The sequence below is a fragment of the Stigmatopora nigra genome, chromosome 18 (genome assembly GCF_051989575.1).
Source record: "Stigmatopora nigra isolate UIUO_SnigA chromosome 18, RoL_Snig_1.1, whole genome shotgun sequence".
NCBI lineage: Eukaryota > Metazoa > Chordata > Actinopteri > Syngnathiformes > Syngnathidae > Stigmatopora > Stigmatopora nigra.
In genome coordinates this window covers 291,315-303,814 of record NC_135525.1, presented here as the reverse complement: position 1 = coordinate 303,814, position 12,500 = coordinate 291,315, and the positions used below count along the sequence as shown (strand labels likewise).

General features: G+C 41.3%; 1 protein-coding gene across 2 annotated transcripts in view; it reads right to left on the bottom strand.

Moving 5' to 3' along the window:
* Positions 1–12,500, bottom strand: part of mbtd1 (mbt domain containing 1) — a 91,070-nt gene that overhangs the window by 18,248 nt on the left and 60,322 nt on the right. For both annotated transcript variants that reach the window (XM_077739353.1, XM_077739354.1), the window contains exons 11-12: positions 8,914–9,018; positions 8,688–8,835 (exon numbers count right to left, since the gene is read on the bottom strand). In XM_077739353.1, coding sequence (XP_077595479.1) covers positions 8,688–8,835; positions 8,914–9,018 — 253 coding nt within the window. The remainder of the gene's footprint in view (positions 1–8,687; positions 8,836–8,913; positions 9,019–12,500) is intronic.

Sequence of the window (12,500 nt, the reverse complement as noted above, 5' to 3'; positions counted from 1 at the left end):
AGAGATTTGGTGTGTGGGTATGCCAGTCCAGTCCGTTGTGTGAGGGTGTTGGGTTTATTCTGTATTACTATTAAAAATATAGTTGTATTAAGTCATTTCTTTGTTAAATCATTCTCTTATTATTCTCAAAGTGTTGAGGTCATGAACTGCCGCCTAGTCCACTCTCACATGGACTTCTTCAAGGATTGTTGATCGGGCAAGGACTGGATATCTGCCATTTCCAGCAACGGAGCCCATAACAAAGATATTGTTTCTGCCACGTCCATAACACTCGTGACGCACTTCGGGTTTTTCTTTATGTAATTATTATATGATTCTTAGGTCAAGGAAGGCATAATTGTTCTAATCTAAATGTTGTTTAGGTCTAGTCTCCTGTTTTTGTTATTGGTAAAATACCTTGATTGTTATTGTAGTCCCAGATGTTGTTTTTACTCATACGTGATGGAATGATCAACAACTCTGTAAATTGTTTTGATTCATGGCAATAAGAGTCGTACGAAAACGTCTATTCGGGGAGACGTTCGGAAGTTGTAAGAGGAACTTGCTGAAACTCCCCTCGGAGGTTTTACCTGTTGTTATCCATATCTATTTAATTAAATGTCAATAATTGAATAAGATGTCTGCCTGCAGTTATTGATAATTACGGACGAAGGTAATTATTGATGAACCTAACATTTTGGTCCTTCTGAGCCATGGAGGTCAATATACCGGAGCGAGAACCCAGGCGCTGCTGTTCGACATCTGGTAAGTGACCGTGCGCACGGCGTCTTCAAAACCCTTGGTGGGCCGGAGTTTTCGACAAGGGCGCCTGGATTCTCGGCGGTTGAAGACTTTTCCTGCTGGAGGGAGACATCTGATGGATCTCGGGTAAGTCCACATTAATGTCTCCATGTTGTGACGGTGTTTCCAAATGCGTTAAAGGGACATTGAAGTGAGGTCCATTGTGGGCTGGTTTCGCGTCCTGGGTGACGGCGACAAAAACCCTGTGTTTATACTAGTCAATGGCAGGTACGGTTTGGGGCACTTTGCTGGAAAGTGTCCTGTGTCTCAAGGGTAGACAAAAATATATTGTACTGGAGGTACAATTTTGGGGCTGGAAAGTGTCCTGTGTCTCAAGGGTAGGCACGAATATATTGTAAATGTTGTATGGTGTTTGTGTGGTTTCTGCAGTAAAATTAAGATAAGCCTAGGAAATACAGTCGAAGGGGTGATAATAATAATAATAAATATAATAAAGTTAACTGTGTGAGGCACACGAACTCACTACAAAAAAGTAAAATATGGGAAACACGTGTTGTAAGGCGGGTTTGGATGACGATCCAAAAAATACGTCTAACTTGTAAGGATTGGGAAAAAAAAAAATTGGAAAGACAAAGCGCTTTAAAAATATTACACAGCTATATTTATGGATAAATAAATATGGGTTTGCTGGCCGGCTTAAAATGCATAAAATGCAGGATAATATATGCACTAATGCATAGAGGTAATATACATATATAAATAATATGTGAGTGGATAAAAGTGTAACAGCTTGTTCCACAGACACTAATGGCGAAATAAGGCCGGGGAGAAGTTAAAAAAAAATACTATTTTGGGAAAATAGTGGGGACTCCCTCGGATAACGGGGATATATTTAACACCGTGGCGGCGGGAAAGTACTGTTTGGTAAGGAAAAATAGCGGGGCCTCCTCGGCTGACGGGGAAAATATTTACCGAGATAGGTGACGGGCGCGGAGGAAGTTTAACAAAAATAGAGGGAGAAGAGATGGTGTAAAGTTCGACAAAAATCAGAGATAAGTTGTAAAAAAAATGGGGGTACATATATTACATGATTACCCAGACTAGAGGGTCTCTGAAAACAAGGAATGTCGGCTTAGAATGATTTGGAATGTGGATTTTGGAGCTAGAAAATTAATGGAGACACTGGTATTTGATTTGGTTAATCCGGGTATGACGTTTTGTGATTACAATTAAATTGGGTTTTTTGTGATGCTGGGGCTTGTATAACAACAATTAGAATGGTTATTTCCAAGTGCTGGTGGTGCTTTGTTAATATAACCTATATGTACTGTCAATTTACAGCAATGTGATGGCTTATTGCAGCTTGGTTTTTGATCCCGTCCGCTAGCGGGAAGATGGTGTTTAAAAAGACAAAAGAATATATACAAAATGATCATTTAAATGTTTAGCAGGGAATGTCACCTGTGTTTTTATTATGCTCTAGACTTGCCAAATAATGTGTCGACTGCGGGAGAAGCGTTCTGGTGCAGCGGCTGCTGATTAGATGGGAGTAAAACATGTGGGCCGCGGGGCAGACGATTTAACTGTGTTGGGCTTTCGGGAGCGTTCGGACCGTGTAAACGACTAAAATTTTGTAATCCCTTCCGTGAAGACATTATAATAATAATAATTGGCCTTGGGGGTGCTGAAGCAAACTTGAGGGCAGAAAATGGGTTTTTGCCATATTGTTGTGCTTGCAGCATACATATTCTGGATATATGGGGTCTTGTAAAAAATATTGTGATGTAGTTGAATATCGGAAGGGGGGTTAATTTGACTGTTTAATGGTTGTCTTCTCTAAAAAGCATTGTATTTGGGCACAGGGAAAAAAGAGGCGACGTTTCAAGTGTTGACTCGCTGGTTTGTAAACATAAGATAACAATGCTGCTTGCGCAGCAAGAGTGGGGGTCATAGTTAGCGGCTTATGGCGTTTTCTGTTTGGATTTTTCAGAATAAGAACAATACATGGTCTGCAAGAAATGCAAGGTTATGCGAATGCTTTCGCATTCATGTTTTGGGTTTTAAAATGAAATGTAAATTAAGAGGATAGAAAATCTGTTTAGTAAAAGGTTGATTTGGTAAAAAGCTTTGGATTTGGGAATAGACCAAAATAGTCATTTTTGAGCAATTGTGGATTTCTAAGGGCTCTTAGTTAAAGGAAACTAGCTTTTGGAGGATAAAATAATATTAATATTATTTCTGAATATTTTGATTGTTCAAAATACTTTAATCCAGGAGGTTGGCTGGTTAAAGAAAAGGCCAGGATGACAAAATTTACAATATTATGGTATATTGGTGACAATAAGGTTTTTAAAACATTAAAAATTGTAATTAGGAAATGCCTAACAAAAGGTTGATTTCTCTAATTTAATGGTTGTAGATTTTTATTTTGGTAACAGGGAGCTATGGGAAATGACTCTTGTCTTAAGTAAACATCATATGAGGTGATTTACAAAGTATATCTTAGGTATTGAGAGTTATTTGGCTGTTAACAACATCAGATGGGAAATTTACAATGCGATAGTGGCATGAGAAAATTCATGGCATTCATCCAAATAATTAGGTGAATTGTAGATAAAATAATTGGTTTAGGATGAGCATATTTTCCCTAAGAATGGAGTAACATGGAATGTTTTTCAAAGTGCACTTGAAAGAACATTGTCTGTTGTCCTGGCGGGAGGAAATATGCTTTGTCACAGGTCATATTGATGATTTTAAGGATATTATGGATTGGATAAGCATTGGTCAATTGATACAACCAAATAACGTTGCTTTTTACTGCTTTAAGGGCATGCAAATTGGTGAGAACTTTAGCTTGAAATTCATACCATTGCAACGATGGGGTTAATACGACTGAATGTTACAGTGATAACGAGTGGCAATAACAAGCTTAGATAAGGGGGAATGGAGAAATTCTCCAAATTCCAAAATCTGGCTTAGAAACAGGTTATGTTAGTCGCTTTGGATTTTGACAGGATGTGTTGGTACATGAATTCTGGGAAATTTTGGGAAATTGGGGACCCCATATCTAAAACAAATTTGAGACAAATGTGTAAATAGGCTCTATTTGGCGCTGGATGCACAAATTCTAGTGGGGCCTTTCATGTTGTGAAACAAGTGACGCTTTAGGGAGATGGGTTGTCTATGAACAAAATGGGATGGGAGAAATTCGCTTACAAATTCGCCGTGTTATCTTGGTTCATAGAATTTGGAGTCAAGGCGACGTAATAAAGGCCATAGGCGTCATGTTGTATAAAATAGGCGTGGATGAATTTGTTTTACAAATGGGGGAGATTATCTTATCACCTGAAACAAGTGGAAACAAAATTGGATGGCCGCATTAAAAGGTGATTGGCATGCTATTAGAGGAAATTGGGATTTTCCAAAAACCTGATAGGGGGCCATTAGGCCATGGCGGCTGTGAAAATAAAAACCTTAGATGTGAAACTATTGCCACCTCAATTCGGGGAACAAACAGCTAAACTGATAGCATTAAAAAGGATATAACTTTGTGTGAAACTTGAAGGTAATTTTTTACAAACGGTTAAAATGCTAGAGTGGGGGTGTGTATATTAAAGGATCTACTAATGAATGCGGGGTGGATCCAGACCTTCCGGAATGTGGGGTATTCATGGCGTCCTCGAGAATTTGTGGATTTTCTCCGGGTACTCCAGTTTACTCCCACAAAATGAAATTATGGATGCTAGACTGGTTGAACACACTAAATTCTTCTCTTTATGAGTGTGAGCGTGAATGATAGTTTGTCTTTTTGTGTATTTTGATTGGCAGACCACCGAGACATAATCTATCAATAAAAGATCAATAAAGAAAATAATTTGGGCTTGAGTCAAGGGAAGACCTATGTCTCGACTAGGGGGAGGTGGCCTTGCTACAACGGCACTACAAGGCTTAGGGTTTAAATCTATATGCATATACATTAACAGATTTTATTTTATTTCTATTAGATCATATAGATATCATTCCACGATATGGAATTCCGGAAACTATCTAGTGATAAAGACTCCCATTTTGTTAATATAATAGTTGTCTACCATCCACAATTGGCGGACCTTATATGAAGTCCTGTTTGGTAGACCTTACAAATTGTTATTATTCACTACACAATGACAATTGGATGATGAGGCAAATCTATCAGAGAAAAAAAAAACAACACACACACTAAATTTAGACTATCAGAGGGAGATTTTTGCTTCTCAACAGGAAACGGACGAAGTGACGGTGATTCTTGAAGACTGGATGCTGATACGCAGCATAAAAGAAGAAACATCGGAGCAACGCAAAGTGGGAGGGTCCTTGTTACTGAAAGGGGACACGGATACACCTTTCCCACAGTAAGAAGGTTGTCTAAATTGAAACGTGTCAAGAGGAAAAATCCCTAAACAAAGACAAAAAGTCATGTTGAAAACAATTATTGCTTTTGGGGCAATGAGATTAATGATGATTGTGATTCTATTCCTTTCCACAGTAGGGTTGTTTTCTCCAGTTGGAGAAAAAGGCGGAGGCGTTTCAATTGAGGATACACCTTCTTACGGGAGGGTAAACCGAGAAACATTCACATTTACATTTAATTAACATTACCTACTAAATCAAATTTCCAGATTGAAAATATATATTTGGACTCGGTGACGTCCCGGTTGCCATACAAGGGGTCAATCTATGGTGGGAAATATGTGTGGTACATTAACAGCAAAAAATTAAAGATTGGGAAAAGCCTTGTTGCAGAAATTGGTCAAGATTGGAAAGCTTGGACTGACATTAACCTGTGAAATTTATTTCTGAAACAGGGACTTCCCAAACGGGGGATAATTGGACGCTGTTAATGGAGTGTAAAGAAGACAAGCACTATGTGGAGCTACTTTGGTAAAAGGGTGGTCTCAATTGAAACATTGAGGGGACGGGTAAGATAAACTTTCTGACTTAATAAAATACGGGAAACACCAATATTAATTGAAAAGATTATTGCTCAGCAAGCAATACCATAAAACTATAGGGAACTCTTTTATATTGGGTTTGACGTCTCCATATGGTTTCAATTGAGACTAAACCATCTTACAAAGGATTAGAATAAACTACCAGACAAGGGAAAATACGATGCGATCTAACAACTCCCTCAATCACCATTCTTTTGGGGAAAAGTGTTTTTACAAATGAAAAAACGTGTCCTACTTGTACAGGAAAAAAAAAATATTGTGTTTATCCTGTTACGCAAGTAAATAGGAAGTCAATTTTTCCACTGTTTAATCATTTTACCTGCTTAAACCTTACAGGGCATGGTCTGAAGCTGGAGGCGATAAATGAGACATGGTGTACCGGCGTTCTAAAACAAACTACACCCCTGATACCACGTTCTGGCCTATGGTGGCGGGGTGGTAGATAAATTATACGACTCCTGCCGAGACGCGGCAGGACTAGGTACTTTGGTCTCACTGCTCTTACCGGTGTCTGTTTTTCCATCCACAGTGGAGGAGATACAATTGGCGGCTCAGAATTCGGAGGTGCTGAAGGGTCGACCCTCCCGACATCGTCGAGAGGCATGGAGGGAAGGAGATCCAACATACATTGATGCGATTGGCATCCCCCGGGGCGTACCAGATGAGTATAATCTGGCTAATCAGATCGCAGCAGGTTGGGAGTCTATCTTCCTTCTAATCACCCCAAACAAAAATGTGGATAGAATAAATTACTTACATTACAATGTCCAAAACTTGGAAATTATATTAAACAGGGATTTGTGGCCATGAAGGAACAACTGGCAGATACCAGTCTGATGGCGTTCCAGGATCGCATAGCGGTGGATATGATCCTTGAAACAGGGGGCGTGTGTGCAATGTTTGGAAAACAATGTTGCACCTTCATACCGAACAACACGTCACCCAGTGGATCTCTCACCATGGCCATTACTGGCCTGCAAACACTGAACCGCAATATGCAAGAGCACTCTGGAGTAGATACGTCCGCATTGTCAGATTGGTGGGATAAGACCTTTGGAAAATCTAAAGATTTGGCTACATCCTTCGTGGTGACTATAGGCACAATTACCGCTATCCTAACATTGTGTGGGTGATGTAGTATCCCCTGTTTGCGCTACTTGCTAAGCCGACTTATAACTACTGAAATTGCCCCTACAAATTCTAAAGTACATGAGTTGTATCTTATGGGACGGTTTGGGGAAAGCAGTGAGGTCCAGGAGTACGGTAAATCCGAGGACCAATTGGACGAATATGATTATGTTTTTTCTCTTTCAGACCAGCCATGGGAGTAAGGAGTAGGCGGATAAAATCGCAGTCACCGACATTTCCATTCGTGATTACTAAGAAATGATTAATAACATACATATTATAAAAACGGGGGAATGTTGGGTTTATTCTGTATTACTATTATAAATATAGTTGTATTAAGTCATTTCTTTGTTAAATCATTCTCTTATTATTCTCAAAGTGTTGAGGTCATGAACTGCCGCCTAGTCCACTCTCACATGGACTTCTCCAAGGATTGTTGATCGGGCAAGGACTGGATATCTGCCATTTCCAGCAACGGAGCCCATAACAAAGATATTGTTTCTGCCACGTCCATAACACTCGTGACGCACTTCGGGTTTTTCTTTATGTAATTATTATATGATTCTTAGGTCAAGGAAGGCATAATTGTTCTAATCTAAATGTTGTTTAGGTCTAGTCTCCTGTTTTTGTTATTGGTAAAATACCTTGATTGTTATTGTAGTCCCAGATGTTGTTCTTACTCATACGTGATGGAATGATCAACAACTCTGTAAATTGTTTTGATTCATGGCAATAAGAGTCGTACGAAAACGTCTATTCGGGGAGACGTTCGGAAGTTGTAAGAGGAACTTGCTGAAACTCCCCTCGGAGGTTTTACCTGTTGTTATCCATATCTATTTAATTAAATGTCAATAATTGAATAAGATGTCTGCCTGCAGTTATTGATAATTACGGACGAAGGTAATTATTGATGAACCTAACAGAGGGTCTGCTAGAAACACCTGGCAGAGTCCCACGTCAGAAAGAGTTTCAACTCTCACCTCAGACAGAGCTTCTCTCATGTGCGGGAGTTTCATCGCCAATTGCGTAATACACAGCTGTGTATGATGACAATAAAGGCTTTTGATTTGATTTGAAAAGATGAGGGACTGAGTCCGAATGGAGCATGTTTTGAGTCCCTATTGCTGATGAAGCAGGCTGGTACTGCAACCGCAAAGTGGTTGGGGAATGCCTTGTAGGCAACCCATTAACCAGCTGGTGAACAATGGCAGTATGAGATGCTGTCAGGCTGAAGTCTATACGGTCTTTTTGTTCCATTGCACTCTGGAGAAAGCTGACGGACACTGGCTGGCCAGGCAGCACACTGTTCTGAATCAAAAGCCCGGACATGGGAGGTCGTCGAGGCCATGGAGAACAAGCTCCGTTGTGGCTTGAGGAAAATTTTGTTCCGCCATCTGACATCTCATAAGGGGAAAGTGGTGCACCATCAGACCTCAACTCAGGATGTTGTGAATTGGTGGGTCGAACACTTTGAAGTCCTCCTTAACTCCACCGACACACCTTCCATGAGGCACAGCTCTGAGGTGGATTCTCCCATCTCTGGGGTTGAAGTAACTGAAGTGCTTAAAAAGCTCCTCAATAGTAAGACCCCGGGGTGGATGAGAGCCGGTAGGACTTTATAAAGGCACCAGTCACGGTGAGTAAGAACCGCTACACGAGATGGCAACTTGGATCATGTTAGTGTAAATATGAACATTAATTTGCATATAAAAGGGTTTTGTAACCAGAAAATATCATATGTATAAGCATTCTTAAGTAGAGATACCACTGTATGTCTAAAAGAAATATGAAATTTAAATAGCGGAAATAATCATTAATATACTGTACCTCGAGGGGAGGTTAGTTCAATGTTGTTGATTTCACAGAAGCCAACAGGAAAAATGGAGGGTGAGGTGCCATGATAGCAGAACCAGTCTGATCCATCAACTGCCTCAGAACCATCAATTCCGATCATAAGATACCCATCTGCCAACACCTTAACAGCATATATTTGTCCAGGGCTAAGTTTGCATAAAGATAAATACAAATATCAGGGGGAAAAAAGAACACATACCTTTCTTACAGTGGCTACACATATCGCTGACAGATTAAGTGGGTCAATAGCTTCCAACTTCATGCCATCTTTGAACCAATCTCCACTGTGCTCCACATCTCTAACCTGGGGACGATTGATTTAAAGGATTTTTACGATGATTATAAATAGAAGACTACATTAGGAAAAATGTATTTCTATAATCCTGGAATGACAATATTTATTTGTTTTATACTGAAGGGAGTTGTGTTTCTGATCGAAATATTAATGTGACAAAATTTCAGAATTTCAGATATTATTTAAGTGGAAGTCCATGCAGCTTCATTTTAAAAAAGAGAGACAAAGAATCATATATTTGGAGCCACCCACCCACTCATTCATTCTTTAGCATTAATGGGAGGCATATGCTTTTCTAACACTCTCCCACAACTTTCCTTCTGGTTGACTGTTTTGGTGCTGTCCATGTTTATGCATCCCAGCCTTGCGCTAATTTCCATTAAAATGTAAAATTATTAATTATTATTAATTTATTTTTTAACGATCAACCACACGACCTTGGACCAGCCTTAACTATTGTGATGGGCTGACATGGTAAAAGCTATGGTCAGATTATGTTTAGCCATGGTAAAATGTGAGTTTTTTCAGGTTTTATGCAAAACATGGTTTATTTTTTCTTTGAATTGGATTGGATTAGATTAGATTAGGTAACTTTATTCATCCCGTATTCGGGAAATTTCATTGTCACAGTAGCAGGAGGGTGACAATGCAGATACAGGAAAGGCATTTTAGACAAAAATAGATAGGAAATAGGCAACTTAATAAATAAATATATAGATAAATCAATATATATAGGTAAATGAATAAATAAATATATAAATAAATAAGTGTGTTGCTGGTTCCTTACTCCAGCCTCTTCTAATTCCCTGCTTAGTAGGACTGGCTGAATGGTGTTGAATGCAATGGAGGCGTCGAAAAACATAATTCTCCCCGTGCTTCCCGTTTTCTCCAGGTATGAAAGAGACCTGTGCATCAGGTAGGTGGTCGCAACTTCCACACCAATGCCTGGATGATAGGCAAACTGCAGAGAGTCCAGCTCTGCATTCACCAGGGGGCTGAGGTGATAGAGGATGATTCTCTCTATTGTCCTGATCAGGTGAGAGGTTAATGCTACCAGCCTGAAGTGGTTGGGCTCCGTGGGGTTCGCAGTCTTTGGAACTGGGACCACACAGGAAGTTTTCCACAAGGTGGGTGTTGGGTTTATTCTGTATTACTATTATACATGTATGTGTAGTATTTCATTTCTTTGTTAAATCATTAAAAGTCTTTCTATTGTTCGGCTCGAGGTCATAAACTGCCGCCTAGTCCACTCTCACATGGACTTCTCCAAGGATTGTTGACGCTACATCTCACCCAGTATCGGGCTGTGAGGGTTGTTGATCGGGCAAGGACTCGATATCTGCCATATCCAGCAACGGAGCCCATAACAAAGATGTTGTTTCTGCCACGTCCCTAACACTCGTGACGCACTTCGGGCTTCTTTATGTAATTGTTATATGATTGTTAGGTCAAATGAAGGCGTGATTGTTTTTGTTTTAATGCCTTAAAGCTGTACGCAAAATACTGTTTGGGAGGGATACTTTGGAAGATCGCCTCCCTTAAGGTTACTTATCCGTGATCCAATCTATTTAATTAAATGTCAATAATTGAATAAGATGTCTGCCTGCAGTTATTGATAATTACAAAGGGTAATTATTAATGAACCTATCATTTGGTCCTTCGGTGCCATGGAGGTCAATATACCGGAGCGGGAACCCAGGCGCTACTGTTCGACATCTGGTAAGTGACCGTGCGCACGGCGTCTTCAAAACCCTTGGTGGGCCGGATTTTTCGACGGGGGCGCCTGGATTCTCGACGGTTGAAGACTTATCCTGCTGGAGGGAGACATCTGGTGCGATCTCGGGTAAGTCCACATTAATGTCTGCATGTTGTGACGGAGTTTCCAAATGCGTTAAAGGGACATTGAATGTGAAGGTCCATTCTGGGTAATGTGACTCGCGTCCTGGGTGACGGCGACAAAAACCCTGTATTTATACTAGTCAATGACAGGTACATTTTTGGGGCATTTTGCTGGATGAACCTATCAGTGGGGACCTTCTGCAGCCTGACGCCGAGGTTGAAAATTTGCAGAATCACTTTGCCAAGCTGATCCGCACAGTCTCTCAGTATTCTGTAGCTGAGGCCGTATGGAGCGGTAGCCTTCCTTGCCTTGATCTTCTTAAGCTGTCTTATTACCTGATGGACAGTAATGCTGAGACCGGTGGAAGAAGGGGAGGAAGAGGAGGAGAAAGAGGGGAGTTACTTTTGGTCTGGGGGAGTCAGGGGAGTGGGGGCAGAACTGATTCAGTTCATTGGCCCACTCCCTGTCTCCGCGTCACTCTCACTGTTGCCTCCATGGCCCGAAATGGTCCTCAAGCCCCTCTAGACCTCTTTGGCATTGTCTCTCTGAAGTTGATTTTCTAGCTTCCTCTTGTAAATGGCCTTTCCCTTCCTTATCTTTCTCTTCAGCTCCTTCTGGACCATCTTTTTGTTCAGGAGGGCCCTTACATCCCTTATATGAGGCACGGCTTATGGTTGGAGAAACAACGGACCTTCTGGGAGGGTACAGTGTTCTCAACACAGCAGTTTATATAATCTGTGATGCAGGGGGTCAATCTTTCAATGTCTTTCCCATGTGAATTGCACAGCACCTCCTAGTCAGTGGTCTGAAAACAGTCCCTCAGTACCATGCTGGTCCATCTTTGTATGATCCTCGTGGTTGTTTTTTTTCCCCTCACCCTGGGGATATAGGTGGGGATCAGCCAGACCAAGTTGTGGTCGAGCGGCCCAGTGGGGGCGGGGGGACTGAGCTGTATGCTTCCTTTGTGTAGGCATACAGCAGGTCCAGAGTTTTTTGTTCCCCGGTGTGGCACTTCACATACTGAGAGAAGGTGGGGGAGTAGAATCCAAGGAAGCATGGTTAAAATCACCGGAGATAAGGAGAGACTGGGGGTGTGACGTCTGCAGCCGGGACACAGCAGCGTGGAGCAGCTCGCGACCGACTGCCGCATTGGCCAAAGAAGGCATGTACGCAGTTATTACGATAACATGCGAGAACTCCCGGGGAATGTACAACGGCCAGATGCTAATAGCTACTCGCTCGATATCTCGAGTGCAAAGTTGCTCTTTCACCATAATATGCCCAGGGCTACACCATCTGCTATTAATAAAAACAGCTAGTCCCCCCCCATTCTTCCTACCGCTTTACTCAGCATTTCTGTCCGCCCTCCCCAGCTGAAAACCAACTAAGGAGACGAGAGAGTCCGGTGTTAGTTCATCCAAACTCCAGTGAAGGTCTCCGTGAAGCACATTATACATCATTCACGATAATGTCGTTGTAGTTTGGTAAGCGCCGTTAGCTCTTCCATCTTATTGGGGAGAGATCTTAATAATAGATGAAATACTGGGTCTGAAGCGTCGCTTACTCTCCTGACATTTTTGTCCAGCTCCCCATCGGGTAGTAGTATACTCCTGTCGTATTGGCGAGCAAGCTCCGCCACGCGTACACCACT